This window comes from Tiliqua scincoides, chromosome 2, assembly GCF_035046505.1.
Source record: "Tiliqua scincoides isolate rTilSci1 chromosome 2, rTilSci1.hap2, whole genome shotgun sequence".
Lineage (NCBI taxonomy): Eukaryota > Metazoa > Chordata > Lepidosauria > Squamata > Scincidae > Tiliqua > Tiliqua scincoides.
This window is the reverse complement of record NC_089822.1, coordinates 155460783-155485179: the sequence shown is the minus strand read 5'-3', so window position 1 is coordinate 155485179 and position 24397 is coordinate 155460783. Positions and strand designations below refer to the sequence as shown.

The window sequence follows — 24397 nt, the reverse complement described above, 5'->3', positions numbered from 1 at the left end:
ATAGGCTATATGAGAAATCTCTCTCCCTCCCTCCTCCCTCTCCTGGGCATGCTCAGTGCTTTAGTTTCTATATAGGAAGAAATGTACTTTTCTACATTTTGCTGCGCATCAAAACTTTCAACAAGTGAATCCTTCATTATGGGAAGGAAGATCCTTTTCTTAGCCCTAAATCCTCCTTTCCCAAACTTTGTTGCAAGAATCTATTCAAAGGAATCTTTTCAAATTTTTTGCGACCCTCCCCAAATCAGGTCGCAACCCACCAAGTGGGTCACGACCCACAGTTTGAGAACCACTGCTTACAGGGTTCTATGAATTGACTTTGAATGGTTGGCAACCTTCAGTCTCGAAAGACTATGGTATAAACCTACAGCACCTGGTATTCCCAGGCAGTCTCCCATCCAAGTACTAACCAGGCCTGGCCCTGCTTAACTTCTGAGATCAGACGAGATCAAGCATGTGCAACTGGGAGGCAGACAACTGACTTTGAATACTGGCTGTTCTAAAGTGCTCCTCATTCAAACTTTGTATCAGAAATGTCTCTGGTTACTTGGGACTTCTGTGACGGGCCATCACTGTGGAAGCATCTATCCAGACTTCTTTCTCTTGCTTCTCACCTCACAGTGAAATCCATGGCTGTGTCTACTTCCACCGTGAATACCAGGGTCTGCAGAGCATTGACTGCCACGACTCCAGGGAGTCCCAGCAATTCAGGGTTAGCCAATGGCTTCATGGGCTCAGCTATAAGAACCAATTCCCAAGATCTGAAGCTCACAGGGTTCTTGGCTGTCACCTACAGAAAAAGAGGAGAAATCTGTTTTTTTATAACTCTTTGGTGCCTTCCATTCCTCAGATTAGTGAAGTATCTCCCAACAACATTCACAAGAGCACAGTTATCTATTGGCTTCTGTAGGTAGCTGCAGATGAGCTGAATAGCTGAAAAGTTCCTACTTCAAAAAAATGAACTTACTGAGCAATCCTAGGAAAACTTCTCAGACCTCACTTCTGTAATAGAGATGACATAAAACAGGCCTACAGGTTGGTTGTAAGTAATACTGATATGATGTATGTGAAGTGCTATAGAAGTACTTACTATTGCTTATACTGTCTGAGATGAATACAGGTGCCTTGTTCTACTGTATTTTTCCTGGCATGGTTGTTTTTCTTACCTTTAGTTGGTAATAATATAATAATAATAATAATATACAGTATTTATATACCGCCTTTCTTGGTCTTTATTCAAGACTTTATTCAAGGCGGTTTACACAGGCAGGCTTATTAAATCCACGCAGGGATTTTTACAAATTGAAAGAAGGTTCTCTCTTTCAAGAACCACCACATTCAAGATGTTACACTCCGATCTGGTTTAACATTCTGGCCTCCATCCTCCCACGCTCCGAGGAGATGGAACAGCTCAGCTGCAGCTTGCCAGCTGCTTCAAGGTCGCACGGTGCCGGTGGCCTCGAACTGGCGACCTTGTGGATGTTAATCTTCAGGCAAATGGAGGCTCTACCCTCTAGACCAGACCTCCTGCCCTAGTTGACCAGTTGACCCTCCTGACCAGACCTCCTACCATACCTTTAGTTGGTATGTGGCAGGTCTCCTGAATGTGACACTGTAGTTCTGACCATTGTAGGCAAACATATCCATGTTATCGATGACCCAGATGTAAGAGACAGAGGAGCCCTGGCTGATCTTGGCAGTAAACACCTGACCAAAGAAAAGGTACCAAACAGTTAGAATGGCTCAGAAGTTGGCTCAGTCATGGCTGGACTTTGAACTAGGTAACAGGAAGCAGGAAGTGGGCCTGAACAAGTTACAGCATCAAATTGCTTCTCAAGAGCATTTTTCCATCTCCTAATAGCTGAGAAATAGACATAACAAAATAAGCAAAAGTTGCCATAGTCTAGGATTTGTTTGCATGTAGCATAAAATACAACCTGGAAACTAGATTTCCATAAAATTTAGTGGCCTGGACATCACATTCATTAAAACACACACACACAATTACACCAAGATTCCAATGTTTATGATTGCTGAGGGTCAGGGGTCTCTGTGCACTGCATAAAATCTTGTCCATTTCCATGACTTCTGTTTCTCTGTCCAGTTCCTTGTCTTCTCTGCCCTCAGGACTACGCCTGCACTTTTTCCTAGCTCTGTACCACCCAACTCAGGGCCCAATCCTATCCAATTTTCCAGTACCAGTGTAGCCATGCCAATGCGGCGTGCATTGCATCCTGTGGTGGTGGGGCAGTCACAGAGGACTCCTCAAGGTATGGGAACATTTGTTCTCTTACCTCAGGGCTGCATTGCAGCTGCACCGGTGCTTGAAAGATGGATAGTATTGGGCACCCAGTCTTCACAAAATTACAATATATTCTAGTCAGGCTGTATCAACCTTCTCACCAAACTGCAAATGATGGCTACCAAGTTCATACTAAGGTATAGACAGAATTCCCCACATCACCAGTCTAGCTGTTTGAGCCCTAAAGCAAACGGCAAGGCAAAGAGTTCTATAAGTTTTGATTGAAAAGAAATCATTTTCCATTTACAGCCATTCTCTTTAATGGCTGTAAATTGCAGGAGTTGCTGGAAGCTGTTTGGCTTCATGTTATGGCAGGAGCATGGGATGATCCCGAGACCACTAAGAATAAAAGTAGCATTAGGGTGCAGCAACTAATGCCGCTTCCGTATTTCTCTCTGGATTTTATATGGACATCATAATCTACCTGAGATACATCCACCAGCATCCGACAGGGTCCAGGGGGCACCACTTGGAGTCCCTCGATGGTGTCATAGAATTGGATCTTCACTGACAGCTTCTGAGTGCTGACTTCATTGGAGGCAACGATGTCCAAAATCTCCTCATCTCTTGGCTCATCCGTTATGAGCTGCACTGAGGAGAACCAGACATCTGTGGTGTCTCGGAAACAGGCAGGGACTTGTGTCATAATACCTGCTGGGCAAGTGTCTACAAACAGCAACCCAGTCCTGTTCACTGGTGTCATCCAGTGAGCCACAGCTTTACAACCAGAGCCAATCCTGACCACAAGCAAAACCTCCTGCTTTGTGACTATGTTGAGTTTTCCACTGAGTGGCTCGGGATAGATGAGCTGCAAATCACTGACTTTTGACTGCACCTGTACCATGCAGCTTGCCTGTGTGCTGCTGACAGCATTCCTCACTGTTGCCATGTACTTGTAAAAGCCAGGTTCCAACTTTTGGCCCAATGGTGGGGTCACCAAACTCTTTGTCTCACGTGCAAAAGTCACTCGGATATCACAAAGGATACTGTCCACCCAGGTGGAGTTGGAGAGGCCAGCAACACCTCCTTCCCACCAATGATCCTTTATGAGGCTGATGTAACTCTGCCGCCAAGGGGAATCCAAATGTGGCAAGCATCGCACAAGTGATCCTGTGCCAGCATTATGCTGGATCCCTATGATGTCATCTGGATGGACAAAGATCTCTTCCTTTGGGAGAAGAACCTAAAAAGTACAGAAAACTGTGTCTCATCAGGAACATTTCGAGACAGCCTTCTCTCTCTCTCTCTCTCTCTCACACACACACACACACACACACACACACACACACACACACACACACACAGGCTAAGGCCTTCGTGCAACTCTCCTTGCTGATATGGTGTAAGACAACATATAAGAAGTGGAATGATACAGCAATACATGTAGCTCCCAAAGCAAGAGCACTACACACTTAACTAAAAATAGAGGCATGTTCTACTTTCTCTTTACCTCTGGTTAGTAAAACCAACGAAACAAAGTGTTTTGAAGAATAGAATAGCAAGGGTGAGACTAAAACGGACTTCCAAGGAGAGGGCATCCCATCATCTGATTGCTCCCACAGTAAAATCCTACTCATGTGCCCATGAAGCTCTCATTTGGCATACAGGCAGTATTTCTAACAGAGGATTCCAGTGGATCTCAAGGTTGTCTTTTAAAGAGAGATGTTCTGTTGGGTAGGATGTGACTGGTATAGTGGCCTCAGAAAAGAAAGACATCTTCACTGCTGTCAGTAACACAGTCAGGGAGTCTTCAGATTGAGTGGGGATGCCATATTTTTCCCCACAATGCCCTGGACCAACTCCAGAATATTATGGAGGGAAAAACATGGTGGCCACCAGGAGGCAATTGCTTGGAGGAGCTCAACTTTTACCCTTCAATAACAGTTTAAAGAAAAGAAAAAAGTATGCCACCTTGTCTAATTATTAATATGATTATTATAATTTCCCTCTTCCCATCATGAAAATGAATAACAAAATGAAAACAGAAGGAATTGTGGTTGAACAATTGTAAATTGACTTAATGAATGGCAAAACAAATGGGGGCTTAAACAATGAAAATGAATGGCTATTCCAAGACATTTAAAAATCTTGCATGCTCTACTGGACACACTTACATGGATGTTGCTGTTTTCATGGCTGGGAGTGAGCAATAAGGGAAGATCAGCCTCTAGGGAATACAATGGTGGAACCCCTTTGTATCGTGGAGGATGTGGGAACCACTGGATATGGGCATTTGTGTCCTCAAAGGCATATGAACTGCATGGACTGGATACGTTCAGACAGCGATCCTTCAAAGGGCACCACTGCTGCCCATTTGGGCATTCACCCCTGGTGCTGCAGAGTGGCGCAGAGTGACAGCAGGCAAAAGGTGTATGAAGCAATGTACATCCTGGGAAATAAAAACACATGTGATATGCCAGGGATGCCCAAACTCTGACCCAGGGGCCTCAGGGACCCACAATCCGGCCTGTAGGGAGCCCCCAGTTTCCAATGAGCCTCTGGCATTCCAGAGACTAGCTGGAGCCCATGCTGGCCCGACACAGCTGTTCTCAGTGTGAGGGCGACTGTTTGACCTCTCGTATGAGCTGCAGGCCAAGGACTCCCTCCACTGCTTGCTTTACACATCTGTGATGCAGCATTGGCAGCAAAGGAAAGGCCAGCCTTGCTTTGTGCAAGGCCTTGAGCTATTGCAAGAGCTTCATTCAGTCATGTAAGTTACATCTCTAATATATTTGTTTATGTAAATTTATTCAAATTTGAAATGTGAATTCTTTTTTCCCCAGCCCACAACACTGTGTTAGAGAGATGATGTGGCCCTCCTGCCAAAAAGTTTGGAATGGGCTCATGACTGTTCTCGTATCTGAATTAACTGGTGATATGACATCACCAAACAGAGCCAATGCACCATGAAGGAAAAGTTAAGCTGCACATTTTGGTGGATAAAAAATGTACCGGAAGGAGAGTAGGAGGAGTTATTCTTTCTTACCAGGCGGAATCAAATGTTGGTTGGGACTGCAGTTGGGGTGGAATATCTGGAAACGGGCTTGAACTGGCTTCTTTATTGCTTGCACACCAAAGTCTATAGAGGTGACTGTGCCATTGTGGCTGAACCAGAGGCCAGGAAAGAGCATGAGCTTCAAAACAAAAACAAGTCCCGGAAAACAGTCATAAGAGAATACACGAGGGACCAAGAAGACACTGGACAACACCAGCTCTTAAAAATATATTCAGGCATAATGTATTGTCTAATGCTATTGTCTAATTACATGTCACTGATTGTGACGTTTTTTTCTCTTTTTGCCATCTCCTTGCTTTCTTTCCAAATTTCAAGATCACCAGATTTGAACAGTGGAGTGAAAGTATGTTCCAGCACTATTATATCTAGAGCAGTGATTTTCAATCAGTGCTGCACATTAGTGTGCTGAGAATGATCTGCAGGTGTGCCGCAGGAGTTTGTGGGAAGGTTATTTATTAGTAGGGCCATTAGGGAATGTGAGCCCCTCTCCTGCAGAGCAGTGTGCCTTTGTCAATTGTCATAAAAACTGATGGTGTGCCCTGGCAATTTTAGCACTTTGTCAGTGTGCTGTGAGATTAAAAAGATTGAAAACACAGGCCAACACACATTTTGCTTCCTTAAACATTACACCATTTCCTGGGTATATTTGGGGTGCTGATTCCAACAATGGCATCCATTTTGCCCTATCACATCTAGTTTTGGAGACACGGTATCACCTCTTTAGTGAATGGTTCAAGCAGCTTCCTCATGAGGAAGCCATGGTGTAGTCTTCCTCATGAGGAAGCTGCTTGAACCATTCGCTAATGAGGCTATACTATATCTCCAAAACTAGAGGTGATAGGGTAAAACGGATGCCATTTTTGGAATCAGCACCCCAAGTTCATATCAAACCACCATAAAGTTGGGAAAAACTTTTCTGACCCTCAATTTTGTAGGCCTGTGAAAATGCTGACCTGGAGAATAGAATTTAAAAGGCCCAATCTTCCCCACTTAACAAGCACTTCCTGTAATAGCAAAAGCTCCAGTTTCCTTCTGTGTAAAAAATAAAATAAAAAAATCCTGTGATTTAGCCTGTATTACTACAGGAAAAGGGTTGTTGACAGTGTTCTAAAGTGCTAGATGTGAGAGGCAAATTACAGTGACAAGGCACACAGGAAGTCTCTGCCTTTTCTTGATTTTGTTGTGCCCCAGCCAAATGTTAACCTGTTCCTAAAGGTATCTCAGTAATGGGTGTTGTGAATTAGTGGACTGTCTCTAGTACACAAGTAAAATGGCCCAAGAACCAACTCTCATCTAAAGCATTACCTCAACACTATTGGCTCCCAAGGAAGGAATGACCTTTCCGGTACTGATATTCTTCATGTCATGGACACCACTAAACACTGGTATTCCTGTCAGATAGAAGTTTGTACTGGGAAGCAGGGCTGTGGACAAAGAACACATGGAAAGTCCTTCAAACACTTCTCCTGTTTTTGCAAGATGAAAACTTGCTGTAAGGCAGGTCAAAGAATGTCAGAAAAAGGAAGAAGACATGCCAGTGTACATGCAAAGCAATGGAAAGTAACGTGATTTGGGCCAATTTTAAACCAGAAGGGAAAGGGATAGTGTGGATCTCAGATTATGGGAGCAATCCTAACCCACTTTCCAGCACCAAGGCAAGGGCAATGCAGCTCTGAGGTAAAGGAACAAACATTGAGACCTTACCGTGAGAAGGCCTCCATGACTGCCACCAAACTGCAGGATGCAGCACATGCCCCACTGGCACAGTTATGTCAGTGTGGGAAAGTTGGTTAGGATTTGAGCCTAAGGTTGCAATTCCATACACACTTACCTGGAAGTAAGTACCACTGAACTCAATGGGACTTACTTTTGAGCTGACATGCCTAGGATTTGTGCAATAAGTAGACATGGCTAGCCTCTTGTTGCATTGCCCTTTGCACAATCAGCATTTTCCGCTGACTTCTCTTTTACATCTTTGTTAGCTCATGATCTTCCCAGGTCTCTTTCTGGTTTTTAATTATTGATGCATGATATTTAAAGGCTTCTTCCATTATTTGCTTGTATCTTTAGCAATCAGCTCCTCAAATTCCTTCTTTCATTGCTTTTTGCCAGTTTACATTTGCTTTTTAAAGTATATGTGCTTTATTTTTTCCTGATTAGGGCAAGATTACACTTTTAAAAAGACTTCACTCCTTTTATAGCTTCCATAATACTGCTAGTTCATCACTCTAGCGTCTTTCTGATCAGACTGCACCCTCTTTTGGCTGCTCTATACATTTTATCTCAGCCGCTATTATAGTGGTTTTATGTAACTTCCAGGTTTCCTGAAGAGATTTGACTGTTCTGATTCTGCTTTTCAGCTTCCTAATTAATCCCTTCATTTTTAACTCTTCTAATATTATGAAATGGCAATCCTGTGAATATCTAGGCTCATCCTTTCCTTTCAGGAATAGGCAAACAAATAACTAGATCTTACTCGTAGTACCTCCAGCTCTCTTTTCACAGATGAATGATGATTTCCCAGAGCATGGACTGTATTTCCAGTGTCCCTTTGGATGCAGGAGAAGCATCTGTACACAGATTTCTTTCTCTCTCTCCGGTCTGCTAGAAGACATCCAGTTCTGGAATGAACCTACCAGGCTCCCATCTACCCAGTGTAATGATCCAGAGGAGCTAAAGTTGGTCAGTCCAATCCAAACCATGACAGCACTGAGAAGAAGATGGAGAAACAAAATATAGTAATACAGGTGCAATCTTGTTATACATAATTTTTTGTACGTGGATTTGATTCAACACGAATGGCACCTGCAAATGAGAAGGAATGTGCTGATCCCTGGAGAAGGCAAAAAAAATGCGCCCCTTTAAAATCACAGTTTAAAAAACTGCTTTTTACTGTTGTAGAAAGACAGTCATAAAAGTGATTACAGGTATAACTTATTTATCCACAGATTTTTCTATCTCAGCTTGATGAGAAGTAGCCTCCACAGGCAGGAGATCTGGTCTAGAGGGTAGAGCCTCTGTTTGCTTGAAGATAACATCCGCAGGTCGCCAGTTCGAGGCCACTGGCACTGTTCGACCTTAAAGCAGCTGTCAAGCTGAGCCGAGTTATTCCATCTGCTCTGAACGTGGGAGAATGGAGGCCAGAATGTGAAACCAGATCAGAAAGAAACATCTGAAATGTTGTGGTTCTTAAGAACATAAGAACAGCCCCACTGGATCAGGCCATAGGCCCATCTAGTCCAGCTTCCTGTATCTCACAGCGGCCCACCAAATGCCCCAGGGAGCACACCAGATAACAAGAGACCTCATTCTGGCACTCTCCCTTGCATCTGGCATTCTGACATAGCCCTTTTCTAAAATCAGGAGGTTGTACATGCACATCATGGCTTGTAACCTGTAAAGGATTTTTCCTCCAGAAACTTGTCCTATCCCCTTTTAAAGGCATACAGGCCAGACGCCATCACCACATCCTGTGGCAAGGAGTTCCACAGATCAACCACACGCTGAGTAAAGAAATATTTTCTTTTGTCTGTCCTAACTCTCCCAACACTCAATTTTAGCGGATGTCCCCTGGTTCTGGTGTTATGTGAGAGTGTAAAGAGCATCTCTCTATCCACTCTGTCCATCCCCTGCATAATTTTGTATGTCTCAATCATGTCCCCCCGAGGCGCCTCTTTTCTAGGCTGACGAGGCTCAAACGCTGTAGCCTTTCCTCATAAGGAAGGTGGCCCAGCTCCGTAATTATCTTAGTCGCTCTCTTTTGCACCTTTTCCATTTCCACTATGTCTTTTTTGAGATGTGGCGACCAGAACTGGACACAATACTCTAGGTGTGGCCTTACTATAGATTTGTACAACGGCATTATAATATTAGCCATTTTGTTCTCAATACCTTTTCTAATGATCCCAAGCATAGAATTGGCCTTCTTTATTGCCGCCGCACATTGAGTTGACACTTACATTGACCTGTCCACCACCAGCCCAAGATCTGATCTCTCACAGACTGCTCAGAATCCATCAGCCTATATGGGTTCTTGAAAGATAGAACCTTCTTTCAATTGTAAAAATCCCTACGGGGATTTAAATAGCCTGCCTATATAAACCACCTTGAATAAAGTCTGAGGATAAATCTGACGACCTAGAAAGGCAGTATATAAATACCTGTATTATTATTATTATTATTATTAAGTGGACTTTAAAACAGTCCTTTAACAATAGCCTCATGAATTCGAGAAAGGGCTGCAGGCTGACAATCCCTCAATCATTCTTCAGGCACAAGGCAAACGCTACCATTCCCTTCCCCCTGAGCACGTGAAAGAAGGCTAAATGGCAGTGATTATCACCCATTCTTTCCCCCTTGCTGGGGTTCCTAGTGAAGGGAGGGATTGCTGCCTCCTAATGAACCTAAAGCACCTGGAGAGAGACTGATTGCCTCTGTGTGCATTTCAAAAGGTCAGCAAGGCTGTTTTTAAATAACATCAAAGCAAAGGGACTTTGTTTTTCAAATTGATTTACTTTTGTGTGGTTTTTGCCATCCACATGAGTGCTGGGAACTGAACCCTCATGAATAATGAGACTCAACCTGCACTGTATTTTGAACTGGACCAACATCTGGAGAACAAAGAAGGTGTTCAGTCATGGTTTTGCTGAGATTAGGTTAAACTGTGTCTTATTTGATATAATATTTTTGACTATTTGAATCTATTGTGTTAGCCACCTTGGATAAGGCAGGATAAAAATATTTTTAAACAAACAAACAGTGGTTGGCAAGAGTGCACAAGGCTGTAAGATTTCCATAATTCTTTTTGTAGCTGTTTGAAGACAGCTGAAGCAAAGCTCCTTGTTAATCAAGTCACAGCTTGATTAGCATGCAGGGGCATGCACTAGCTTCAAATAAAAGGAATTACTTGTTGTCAGTCTTCCCATGTACAGAGGAACTGACAAATGCCTAGATGCTAAGGAGATCCCCATAGTCCGACTAACCTCAACAGGTAAATGTTTTCCAGAAACCCATGTTAGCCAAGGATCTGACATCTGAGGCCCTGCTCTAATGCTGCTGTTGCCTGAGTGCCATGGACATTCACTAAGAGTACGGCCTGCTCAGTAGGCGTGCAGACTTTGCAGAATGCCCTCCCCTCAGAGGTTCTACATTGGAGTTTGCTGACACCAAATAAAACCTGGTTTTTGAAGAACAGGAAAACAGTGTGTTCTGCTTCACACTCCAGTCCTCTATAAATGATGCATTATAAAATACCTCATTTTATAATTTTACATTACAGGGCTCCATCTCTATATTATACTGCAACCAATCTCAATCCCTTGGGATAGGGGTAGACATATCATTGATATGTGCAGAACTTGGGCTCAGTTGACTGCTGTAACTTGGCCTGGTAGGATCGTAGCTGTGCCTTTCATGAGCCCATAGACAGTCTGTCTGACTTTGTCTGAGCCAATAGTAAGAAGTTTTGTCTGAGCCAATAGGCTCACTTGCTGAGTACCTTGTAACAAGCTCTTAAGAGTTGGGAGGGGCTGAGGCAGGAGAAAAGGCTGCAGTACCACAAGAGGAAAGGTAGAGGGCTGCCGTGTGCAGAGCCACAGAGGCTATAAAAGGGGCTGCACCAGCACAGAGAGCTCAGAGACCATCAGGGAAGAGCTGCTGAGAGGAGCTTCAAGATTGAGCTGCAGGACAAGAGACCACCAGGGAAGAGCTGCTGTGAGGAGCTTTGGGGAGCGTCTACAGAGAAGGAACTGGAAGCAAGCTTCGGAGACTTCCAGGAAGAGAACCTTTGAGGAGCTGAAACCTGAGCTCTGAGGGAGAGCTGAGGACAGACAGAGCAGCTGGAAGGAGCCCTGAGAGAGCCTCTTGCTGGAGCTGAGAACCAGAGGGGAACATCTGTCAAGCCTCCAGCCTTTGGCCTGCTTCAAGTCCTGCTGCCTCGTGCCTGCCTGCCACAGGTCCTGTCTCATTTGGGGGTAATTTGAAACAAGGTCTTTCCATTGTTTGGTTCAGGTTCCATTCCTCCTAATAAAGGCCTTAAACTTGGCTTGGTGTCAGTGGCCTCTTTTGATCCTGCATAACATCATTAAAACAAAAATAAATAGGGCCCTTGGTATCTATGGAGAATATTCCCATATTCACCACAAATTCCAACTTCCGTGGATAACTGAATCTGTGGAAAGGCGACTGCCACCCTCAGCTTCAAAATGCCTGCCAGAGCCTTCTGAAAAGCACTTCCAGTTTGGCAAAAGTCCAGAAGTGCCTTCTGGATGCCTCTGGGAGGCTTTCTGAGGCCTGGGTAGGCCTCTTTGCACCTCAGAACAACTCCTGGATGTGACTGAAGGCTCTTCTGGTCACATCCGGGAGGTCATGTGAGGCCTTCCAGCATAGGTCAGCACCTGTGCTGAGTTAAATCCACAGGTGCTGAACCCGTGGATAAGGAAGGCCCACTGTACAAGACATCCCTTACGTATGAAGTTGCAATGCTTTTAAATTAAAGGCACATGGCAAGGAGTCACTTACCTAGAGAAAGATTTCTGCAGGTAGTTTTGTACCTCTGAGGATCTCACCACTACAAGATCTCCTCCTGGCACCTTCTGGCAGAGCTTTCTGCTATCCTGCCATGTCTCCTTGGTTTCACCAAGCCAGTAACAATTCAAATTCTGCCAACTGATTTGTCCACCTGGGGGACAAGTGTCTGGAAAAATGGAAAAGGAGCATACAAAATCAAGAGCAGTTTCACATGCTTTTTATAATGGGATCTCATTTCTGTCTCTCTTGAATTTGTCAGGAATACTTATTTATTTCAGGTTATTTATACTATGAACAGAAATTCTATTCAAATGGTTAACAATCCAATTTAAAGTGCATTGTAAAACACAGGCATCTAAAAACAGCAACAAAATTTCACAGTTAAATACACGGACAAAACTAACATAACAAACTTGAAAGCAGCACAAAGATTCCAATGAAGCAACCATAAAACTCAAAGATTGGATGAATCAGCTGGGCCTTAACAGTTCACCTAAATATCATTTTAAAAAACCTGGTGAATCTCTGCAGGGAGGACATTCCACAATTTACATGCCAACGCAGAAGAAAGGCTCTGTTTCTTACATCCAGTTACTACATCTCTCTAATGGCCACTGGACACAGAGCCATAGTTAAGATAGTTTAAAGTTAGTTGTGAGTCATGACATCCTGTGATGTTGAGAGATCCATTCCATGTTTTGTAAGTAGCTGTAACATGCCAGAATCTAGAGGAAGGCCAACCCAAGTTTTATTCAAGATTTAGGCTCATTGAACACAGGCCAGGTCTAGCAGCAAAAGAAAGGGTTTGTGTTGGCTGCTTATTTGTTCCCCACTTAATAAAAGAACCGTTTTATTGCGAACATGTCTTTGCTTCTTCCTGAAACATTTCAGGTTCCTGCAGATCCCATTGAACAAATGAAAGTGATGTTATTTAGCAGATGGTGGCCAGAAATAAGCACTTTGTTCTCAAGAAGGAACTCAAATGGCAGAAGAGGAAATATACAAATCTTGGTCATATTTTCAAGAGATAGGAGAGCCCAATTATTATGTGGGCCATGCTTTCAGCAGTGCCACTTCTGCCAAGACATCACTATTCAGCTCAGCAGCTGAGAGGTGCTCTGTAAAGTCATATCTAGGCAGAAGCAGAGATGCTGAAAGGGTGGCCTGTGCAATAACTGGGCTCTCCCAGCGCTTCAGCAGCTTATCCCTCCCTCACCACTCTTGGTCTGCCTCTTCCCCTAAAGTGTTCCTTGTCTTCTGAGCCTCCTTCTGTCTCTTCCTCCCGTAGTCTCAGAAGCAGACTGAAAGGATGGTCCTGGGAGGGTCCAGTTATCATGTGGGCTAAATAAAGAGCATCCACAAGTCAAATCAGGCCTATGAGCCTTGTTTGACACCACTGCTCTAGGCCATCATCTTATCCAAGGGCTACCAGAGAGACATTAGGTAACTTATGTTTCATTAAGGCTACAAGCCTATATGGATTTACCTGGGGGTAAGCCCTACTGAACACAGTAGGACTGAGTAAATGTGTGGAGACTAAGGGTTCAATATTATCCTAGTGCCAGCACTGAGCTCCAGCATATGGCACTGGGAAAGCAGAGAGTACCATGCTGGGCCCAGCACTGGGAGGCTGATACTGGAGGAGTGCCCACAGTAAGGTGCACCACTGAGCTGCAGTGCGGGGTTTATGGACGAGAGGGGAGGCGTTCTGGGGCAGGGGGTGGGCAGGGCAGGGGGAGGAACCAGGGCAGGAGGAGGGTGGGACTGGTGAAGCTCTGCTCCACTGGATCCTATGCTCCGTGTTGGTATGTAAAGCCCGACATGGAGCTCCTCCAGTCTGCACCGGCAAAATAGCCGGCACAGATTGAAGGAGACTCACAGCCCAATCCTATGCATGTCTACTCAGAAGTAAATCCCATTACAGTCAAGGGGGCTTACTCCCAGGAGCGTGTGGATAGGATTGGGCTGTCATTGTGGTCCCTGTGCTCTTACTCAGGTGAAGGGGACAAAAGTCCCCTTCCGCGAGGAGGCCTGGAAGTCCTGTTGGGGCTGCTGGATATAGTGGTCGCCATTTTGGCTCCTCTGCACCCAGTGGCACCAGACTGGGCTGTAATTCTCTAATGTATTTTTCTAATGTAATTCTCTAATGATTTTTCCCTGAAAATATCATCAGGGTTATTTTTTAATTATAAAAAAATATAATTTTCAATTTTTGAAAATTGAAATTTTAATTTTTACATATTTGTTTTAAAACTATTGCACTCCACTCCAAGAGCATGAGATGAAACAAGTTAAATATTTAAATGAAGTACCATAAGTTTCAAATCAGAAATAAGTAGCAGAAGAAAATGCTCTAATGAAGAAATTTGAATTTACTTGGTTTTAGTTTTTATAGTTTCAATGGGTTGTGGTTATGAGTGCAGGACTATGGGGGTGTGTATGTGTCACGATGAGTTCCTGCACTTTAACATTTGCCCCTGCATCACTGCTTCTCATTTCTGAAATCTCTCTGCAGCACAACAAATGGTACAAAGTCCTTTAGAAGTCTAAGGGCCAATTCTATCCAATTTTCCAGTGCCAGTGGGGCGTGCACTGCATCCTTTGGTGGGGAGGTAGTCGCAGAGGCCTCCTCAAGGTAGGGGAACATTTGTTCCCCTACCTTGGGGCTGCATTGCAGTTGCACTGGTGCTGAAAAGTTGGATAGGATTGGGCCCTAAGTTATTACTATCTTCACCATGTTGAGGTGATGATGCAGAGGACTACCACGCACAGCAAAATATGGAACATTGGGGTGATATGATCCAGGAATCACATTTAAAAGCCATTTCTGCCCAATGTTGCATACTCAACAGGAACCAAATGTGGACATCTGTGAGCCAGGCAAAAATGGGTTAAAAACAGGGGTGTCAAACTTGTTTCATACTAGGGTCGAATAGCATTCATGATGCCTGCTGCACTGCTCAGCAGTTGAGAGCCTGAGGGCCGGGTAAAAAGCTTCTGCGGGCTGCATCCAGCTCCCGGGGCCTTATGTTTGACACCCCGGGTTAAAATATAATGCATGTTCCAAGCAAAAGTCAATATCCTTTTTTATTCCTCTTTCAGCACTTGAGATCCAAATTCACTAAACAATATCAGAAATGTGAACATGGGTGAACAGACTACATTACACACAAAATGAGGGGAACAAATGATACAGCTAGATTATCTTAGGGAGGAAGGAGACCTCAGGCTATTAGGAATCAAGCCTTAGGAACATATGCAGCAGAAAGCTGGCAACAGTGAGCCTGACAACACCCTCACAACCCTCAAGAATGCATGTTTTTTTTCCCCTCAAAAGTCAAATAAATGAAGTTACAACCCTGTGTTGAGGATTGTTGCTATACAACAGAGGAGCAGCCTACCTAATGCTCCCAGCTATCCTGGCAACAGCTGGGGGCTATTCTGCAGGCAGCTAGAAAAATTCATTGCCATGACAATCTTAAACAAATTTTGATCTGTTAGTGACCCCCATAAATCCTTACAAAACCCAGCTATACAAAACTTCAAGGGGGCTCCTCCAATCTTAGGTACTGGCATGCAGGTGTCACAAGAAAAGTTTTGTCTGAGTCTTTCAGACTGACCAAATGCTGCTCTGTTCCAATTTCTACAGAGCTTGGCCTTCCACGTCTGTTGCCCTTTTTCCTAACAAAGAGGAACAGGTTTAAAAAAAGATGCTTTCTACTGCAGTGTTTCCCAAACTGTGGCTCAGGATCCACCAGTGGGTTACGAGCCAATTTTTGATGGCTTGCAAAAAGTTTTTGGAACATAAACATTAAAAAAAACCTTGCAAGCACCCTTGCCCAGTTTGTAGAAGAAAACAGCTGATATGAGGTAACTTCATACCCTCAAATTAAAATGTCACATTTTCTGATTTTCTGTGCCAAAGATCACATGTGATCCAAGTTTCAGCCTTTTGTTTAGCCTGGAAGTCCCTAACTGCACATCTTGCTCTCCAGTTCAGTCTTCTAGGTACCCTGGAATGATTATAAAAGTTTGAGGGAACAGTCCTTGAACTCCATTTCTAGTGAGGGTCTAGCAAATGTCTCTATACACAAACAAGATGTAAAGTATCTAGCAGCATCAGAAGCACAGGATCCCAATTTTTATTAATTAATAATTTGTTAATTATTAATAAATAAAATATTTATTTAAAGATCTCTTTTGTTTGGTGGGTCACAATAGATTGTCATTTTAAAAAGTGTGTTCTGCTGCTAAAATGTTTGGGAAGCACTGCTCTACTGGAGAGCTAAAAAAATGAGATCAATGGGTGGGGAGCGGCATACACATGAGAGTAAAGAGCAAACTTGGGGTACCCCAAAGCTGGGGGCAGCCCTCTTTCTTTGCATGAAAAAAGCTCCCCGCAAACAGAAAATTAGCACATTAGGAAATAGCTAGGCCAGACCCTTCCTCCTCATTTACTTAAAATACAAGGAACTTTTCATTTTCTGAAAATACAATTCAAAATGGTTTTTCCTCCCTAAGTGTCAGAGTCAGGCTTGTAAATTCAGTACTCATTAGTGATTATTGGGTTGCCCAGAGCCACTATGAATGACCTTCAAGCAACCGGGCAGTGAAATGTTCATAAATTGGAATAAGGCTGGCTCCTTTCTCTTACAAGTCATTCAAGTGAAACAAATGTGTCTTCAAGGCGGCTAGTAAAAGAAAGGGGGAGTTGGGAATAGTCACTATCGTACGATTATTTGCAAAGTTATAACAATTGCTCTACCAAATCACTGCTAAATAGAAGACCTACTGGCCACTGTTCATCTATTCACCTTTCTCCGGTTTACTCAAGTTAACTCCTGCTGCCTCTCCCTTTCTTCTACACACCACCATAGGCGAATCCCTTTGCTTATATTTATGACTGTACACCCAATGCTAGTGTGGAAACCAACAGGATATCCCCAATCTATATTTGGATGCATGTTTCCTTTGATTAATTTTGTTCAGATCATCCAGGAACTCTGAGGAATGTCGGTGAAAGAAAACAGGGTCTGTTGAGTCAAGTACAAGCACATGGATTAAACTGTGAAGGCCTGGAGAAGTCGCATTATGCCCCATTTCCCACCTGTAAAATGGGAACAAATGATCACATGCCTTGCTGTATTACAGGCTCATGCAATTGTGGGTCAGAAGCAGTAGTATCTTGGGCCAATTCAGGGGTTTTGCACTGAACAGCTTATTATTATAAATTAACAGGGTCTGTACACTAGGTATGATGCCAAAAACACAAATCCTTTTTGTTTTTTTTAAAAAGGAGAAGTTGGGGAAGATGCAGATGCAAGATTGTTCTATGCCACTCATGGTTGTAAAGTATACCAGAGGGACCTGCAACAAAATGTTGCATCTCCCCAAACCTACATTGCCCAAACAGCTCAAGTAAACCAACTTCCTCTCCCCACCTGACCATGGACTCTGTCATTGTCTGCAAAGGACCCCTTAATAGGGTTACCAGATGCAAAGGAGTAGAGTGCCTATACCTTTAGCCATTGTATAGAAGAGGGAATGTTGGCAGATGCAGCTCAACAAGGAAGGGTTTAAAAAGCTTCACCTGCCCAAATTCCCTCTTCTAGTAATAATTGTGCCTTTAAGTTCAAATGCTTTAAAAAAAAACGGTAAAATGCTTCAGAGAAATGGTGGAATTGCTTGTGAATAAAAGAATGGTTTAAATTTGTTAAGGGTAACTAACCTGTGTTAAGAGATTTTGTAACAATGTTCCCCTTTCCTCACTTATGGTAGCACCATTTCCAGAAAGAACTCCATATTTTTTAAAGAAAGAACTCCATATTTTTTTTAAAGAAAAAAAATTCCTTCACATACCTGTGGTCACTTTGCCCAGCAGTAGGAGCAGGAGCCACCATGGTGGGAATCCCTGGCTTGCCATCCTCCACCTCAGTAGAATCCTGGGCCAGGAGGTTGGGGGAATGGCTGTCGATCTAGATGAGGGCTCTAAGATGACCTCATCACAGCTCCCAGATTAAGAAAAATTAAAAAGTGACCCTTCTCTCACTTGCTTGATCTCTGAGGGCAGGACAGTGTTCTTTGCCTTCTGAGAGCTGTGCCCGATGCTGCTGGCTGCTACTTCCAGTCCTGGCTTCCTGCCTCCAATGCCTTTTAGAAGGGCTCTGTTCTACAACTCACTCCCTCTCCCTCTCAGGAAAGGCCTTTTTTCTGGCTGCCCCAAGTCTCCCTGGTTACACAGCTCCTACTCCCCTACACTAAAGGTCTCTATGAAGGAGCTGTCCTCATACTGACCAGTCAGCTGGCTTTTGCCAGTCTCTGCCTTATCGATCTCTCCCTCTGGCCTTCACTATCCTAACACCTTGTGTGCACATGTCTTATTAAAAGCTGGGATATATAAATAATAATAAAACATAAACAAAATAATAAAACCAAGGTGACATCATGCTAGTGTGGCACATGCAAGAGTCTTACTCCTTATTAAAGAATTTCTCTCTCAAAAGTGCATAAAGGTCCTAGAAATGAGTTAAGAAAGGCCTCGTATGTTTGAGGTAGCCATGGAGTCAAATCTCCTAGTGTCGGTCTTCAAGAACAGTCTGTCAACCTCCAGTTCCTTTTTAGTCCTACCACTTTTCTGTCTAAAATAATTCTGCTTCTCTTCATCTTGTCTCCTCCCTACTTCTAGGTTTTGTGGCTGTACTCCGCTTCCTTCTTCTGACCTCCATTTTGAAGGCCCCAAAGATTGGATAACTGGAACGAGAACACCCTCCCTGAGGTTGGTACTGCAAGTCTCTGATACTTTTTTGAGGCTTTCTTGACAAATATATCACTGCCATGCCATCCCTTGTTGCAGCCCATGGTTGGCAACTCCACCTTTGACTCTGAGGTAATTCACTTCCAAGAAAATAATGACTGATTTGCCTGTCCACTAATTACACCACCATAGCATCTCTCACCAAGAATGTCTTGTCCTGTTGGGTCCTCAATTCTCCAGACGACAGACAGATCAGTACCTCCTTGGACACGGATGCAGACGTTAATATTCTTCTGCTCTTTTATCACAACCTTAGGGCATTTTAAGTTTGCTGCCTTCAAAGGCAAGACTACATGGACAGTTGCTCTGTGAAGGAGACTCTTTCCAGCTGTCAGGGCTCTGACCATTACTGTATGGGTGCCAGGAAGGTACATATGCTGCACTTTTTGGCTGGTAGTGTTGAGCCCTTTTCCATCTCCAAAATCCCAGATATACCAAGTGCCAGGCAGTGGAACTTCAGCAATGAACTCAACCAGCTGACTGCTATGTTGCAACATGGAGAACGAGAGCCTCACCTAAACCAAAAGAGGAAGAGGGAAAAGACTCAATTCATATTTAATTTCTCTTCCTCTTATTTACAAGCTCAAACATATCATGAACATAATTTCAAGAGAGGGAGAAATCGATCTCTCACCCTGTAATCACTTTGGATCATTCCTTATTCCTACAGCTTGTACAAACCTAACAAAATAGCTCATCAGAAGGGGTGACAAGGAAAATGAGACATCCTCCTAACTTTGCCCTAGAGATTAAGTGTGGGGAACTTCTTTAGATCTTTGTGTTGCACTTTGAATTTTAAATTGTCTTTCCTCCTGTCAGTTATTTTTCTTTACCATCACTGGCAGGGGATACTTTCATATCCTCGACCCTCCAGAAATCCTTTAGGAATCTCATGTAAATCTCTGTCTTATGCCTCTGTTTCTCTTAGAGCTCTGCACTGCTTTGCCTATTTTTGGTGAACCTAACAATCTGTTCCTGAATCATTCCAGCAAAGTGGGCAAAAAATTATGCCCATTTTGCAGACAGAATATTGACAGAGAGGGAAAGAGAAATGGGGCAGAATGGGGAGAGATTGACACCATGGGCCTGGATCTCCAACAGACTTCCTGCCAGCTGTTTCTGAGAGGCACTGACAGATAGAAATACTGCAGACAGATAGACAAGGCCTTAGACAACTGCCATCACTAGTATGAGTTCTGCTGTTGTACAGATAACAGTATTGCAATTTTATTAACTGTAATTTTCTACAAAACAGATTTTGCTAAGAGTAAATGTATATTTGGTATACAACTCAACAAAGGGCAGCTAATCTAATGGTGCAGATAAAGGTACAGCTAACTTGCAGATTTGTGAAAATAAAACATCCTGATGTTATGGAATGAAAATTATGAGTCTTTCTATGAAATATGGACTTGAGTTTCACAAAGAGGCTAGAAAGAAAGCCAGCAATACAATGGGCTTAGAAAGAAAGGGTCCCTTAACTCGCAATAGTGTCATCCCAACCAATCACATGTAAGATGAATTCCTCCATCACCTCCATTCATGAGACACACTTGAGACACACTCCATGGAGCTTTCACAGGTGGGCAGTTCTCAGGTGAAGGAAGAAGGCACAAGTATTGAAAGCTGTCACAAACCAAAGACATTCCCTTCTCCTGGGCCCCAAAAGCCAGCGCAAAGGTACGTTACTCACCACACTTCAGTGATAAGAGAGGCAGGTCCAGTAGTTTGATACTGCCAGAGACTGTTGGTGAGGTGCAATGAAGCAATTCTGCATTGCTCATGAGAATTTGCCTCTCCCGTGCCCAAGCCAGCAGCCCTTGCAAGGAGCAATCACATGTCAAGTTGTTGGCAACAAGATTGCTGTTGGGGGAGGATGAAAGGGGGAAGTCAGGAATAAAGACCCTCAGCATGAGCACATACAGAAACCTGTTTCCCAAAACTGCATACAGTAGTGTGTTGAACCATTTTTTAAAAAATCCCAGCTGATTGTGTTTCTTTTAGCTCATTACAATTTCAATAGGCTGCTCTGATCCTACCTGTCTTTGTTGAGTGCATCCTCTCTCTCTCTCTCTCTCTCTCTCTCTCTCTCTCACACACACACACACACTTTGAAGGAATTCAGAAGCTGAGAGGCAATCAGTGGATGTTCTCCTAAGATAAATTATGTACCTAAAATCTGTGACGCATCTACCAATTTGTTAGTTTATTAACTTGCTAACTTCCATCTAACTGCCTCTGGGTCCCTCACCCACTAACCCTCACCCTAAAGAGAAAAATAAGGCAAATTTCCAGATCCAAAGAGAGAAATATTTACATAGCCAGAGAAGGCACAATAAACAGCAGATATTTGTCAGTCTGTAAACATGGCCTCTTTTTTATTTAAATCATTGGATTTGGATGTGGGAGGCCACCATCTAACCCCTAGGAATCAATTTAAAACAAAGCAAGCTTTCAGCCAGCTTTCTCCGTTAGTTTCTAGTGAACATAGAACTCCAGAAAAATGGAAGGAAAGAACTAACTAATCATATACACTTTTCCTAATGCTGGGGAAACACATTTCCATGACACACCCATGATTTATTGTGGGGATTAATATAAGGTATGGAGGAAATGAATGGATTCACTGGAAAAAAAATACCAAGAGAGGGATGGAGAGAGATTATATTGCAAACATACATAGTCTTGAGTTTGCCCAGATGGTGGAAGGCTCCCTCCTCAATGGACTGGATGCAGTTGAAGCTCAGATCCCTGGAGAATTAAGACCAGAAAGAAATGTAGGCAGAAAATTCAAACTTCATACAAGGTGTTTGCCCCTGAAACAGGGCTGGTCTAAAACTTCTTAGAGCCTGAGGCAGTGTGCCAAATGCTGTCCTCCCCTCATGGGGTGACATGCCAGCCTGAAGCTAGATTCTTCTCTCCATCACACTTCCTCTTCCACTCTTCCTTTTCCAATCAAGGGAGTGGGAAGAGAAGGAGCTGCACTGGACGTGGGTGAGTGGTGCGCACTCCCCCCCCCCACCAATCTGCTGTCTGTGACAACTGCTTGGTCAGTCTCATGGATGGACTAAACCTGGAAGGAAGAATAAACTTTTGACAACTGTGATCCCTCCCCCTTCTGTCAGGATGTGACAGTAATCTCAGTATATGGTTCTGGAAGGTACTGTTGTATGCAGGTGTGTATGTCTCAGACTGGGCCACCTTGCAGATAGTCTTAATTCCTGCACCCTAAATACACCCTGGTTCTTCAGCAAGCCAGGTCAAGTACAGTAAATGTCCTAGTAGTCCCTTCTACTAGGTGCCAATGCAAAGCTGTCAGCTGACCCAACCTGAATATGGTCAGCTGACTGTAGGTCTTATAAAATCTCTACCCCCAAGCTAGCCCAACTCTCTGAGCAATTCTCAGAGCAGCCACACACAGTCTTGCTTCTGGCTTGCTGTTTGACAGTTTGCCTTGGTGCTTGCTTGGCCACAGCCTGATTCTGGCTGCACCTTCTGCCTCTGACCTCTTGCTTTGTGATTATTCCTTTGGAGCCTGATCTAGCTATAGAGAAGTTGTGGCAGGTTCTCATAGGCTAGCAACATTCTCCAGACTTCATGTTGTGACTCTGAGATCAGTGGGAAGAAATCAACAGTGCTAGGCTAGAGAGATTGTGTGCAACAATGTACTTACAGTATCTGAACATTGGAGTACCCATCCAGCTCCTCTCTTCGGATTATTTTCAGGTAGTTATGAGAGAGGTCACTGCATTAAAAACAGAGTTACAGACCTTCAATGTGTCAGGCAGCTCCTTGATTCAATATTACACAGTATTGTGCTCCATATGATTACTTCATGGTACAAAAGGGCTGCTGGGCAGGACTTGGGGCCAATCCTATCCAACTTTCCAGCACTGGTACAACTGCAATGCAACCTTGAGGTAAGGGAACAAATGTTCCCATACCTTGAGGAGGCCTCTGTGACTGCCTCCCCACCACAGGATGCAGTGTATGCCCCATTGACACAGGTGCACCAGCACTGGAAAATTGGATAGGATTGGGCCCTCAATTTGAATCAAGATTCACCAGGGCTTTGCCCTGGAACCTGAATTCAGGGAGTGGGTTCTTCTTATGAACATGGAAAGTGCCTTTGAAGATAGCCTTAGAAAAGATGCCATTTTCCACTAAATGATTGGTGTTCAGGCTCAGACTGTTTTCTTAGACCAGGATGAATCAGGTTCAAATCCCCCCTTAGCCACGAAGCTTCCTGGGTGACCTTGGGCCAGTCACTTTCAGCCTCATCTACCTCACAGGGTTGTTGTGAGGACAAGGAAGGGAGCAGCTGTTTACACCGCCCTGATCTCTTTGGAGGAAGGGCGGTATAAAAATGTGAAAAAATAAATTCTTGAGTTTGCATTCCCCTTGCAGTGTCTGATTTTCTCATTCTCAACACTCAAACACATTCGATCTTTTAAAATTCAAAAATATGACCAGTTATTTTAGCAAAATTCCATTCCTATAATTCTTTCTTCTTCCTCAGTTCATTACACTAACAAATATCCAAGACACCTGTGAAAAATATGCTCATTCTGATATTCAGTGATTTCTATTGTCGCTTCTTTCTAGCTCTCATTCAGTAGTACCTGTAACAGTCCTAATAATACTCTTTATAGCCATCATAGATCTCACGAAGATCTCATAGATCTTTCGACCTGGTCAGCAGAGACAGCCTCTTCAAGATTCTCCCCAAGATGGGATGTCCACCCAGGCTCCTCAGCATCATCAGATCTTTCCACAAGGACATGAAGGGCACTGTTGTCTTCGATGGCTCCACATCAGACCCCTTTGACATCCGAAGTGGAGTGAAGCAGGGCTGTGTTCTTGCGCCAACCTTGTTTGGGATTTTCTTTGCTGTCCTGCTGAAGCAGGCCTTTGGAACTGCAACAGAAGGCATCTATCTCCGGACCAGATCAGATGGAAAGCTCTTCAACCTCTCCAGACTGAGAGCAAAGTCCAAGGTCCAGCTGAAATGTCTGCGTGACTTCCTCTTTGCCGACGATGCAGCTGTCACTACCCACTCTGCCAAAGATCTCCAGCAGCTCATGGATCGTTTTAGCAAGGCCTGCCAAGATTTTGGACTGATGATCAGCCTGAAGAAAACACAGGTCATGGTTCAGGATGTGGACTCACCTCCCTGCATTACAATCTCTGCGCATGAACTGGAGGTTGTCCATGACTTTGTGTACCTTGGCTCAACTATCTCCGACACTCTTTCTCTTGATACCGAGCTAAACAGGCGCATAGGTAAAGCAGCTACCACGTTTTCCAGACTCACAAAGAGAGTCTGGTCCAACAAGAAGCTGACAGAACATACCAAGATCCAGGTCTACAGAGCTTGTGTCCTGAGTACACTTCTGTAGTGCAGCGAGTCATGGACTCTTTGCTCACAACAGGAGAGGAAACTGAACGCTTTCCACATGCGCTGCCTCCGATGCATCCTCGGCATCACCTGGCAGGACAAAGTTCCAAACAACACAGTCCTGGAACGAGCTGGAATCCCTAGCATGTATGCACTGCTGAAACAGAGACGCCTGCGTTGGCTTGGTCATGTTGTGAGAATGGATGATGGCCGGATCTCCTCTATGGAGAACTTGTGCAAGGAAAGCGCCCTACAGGTAGACCACAGCTGCGATACAAGGACATCTGCAAGAGGGATCTGAAGACCTTAGGAGTGGACCACAACAGGTGGGAAACCCTG

General features: G+C 43.9%; 1 protein-coding gene across 1 annotated transcript in view; it reads right to left on the bottom strand.

Moving 5' to 3' along the window:
• Positions 1-19315, bottom strand: part of LOC136638845 (polycystin-1-like) — a 75721-nt gene extending 56406 nt beyond the window's left edge. The window contains 8 exon segments of the mRNA XM_066612874.1: positions 615-790; positions 1576-1707; positions 2727-3485; positions 4417-4691; positions 5289-5436; positions 6624-6808; positions 18803-19175; positions 19295-19315. Of these exon segments, the coding sequence (XP_066468971.1) occupies positions 615-790; positions 1576-1707; positions 2727-3485; positions 4417-4691; positions 5289-5436; positions 6624-6808; positions 18803-19175; positions 19295-19315 (2069 nt within the window).
• Positions 19316-24397: the final 5082 nt, after the last annotated feature.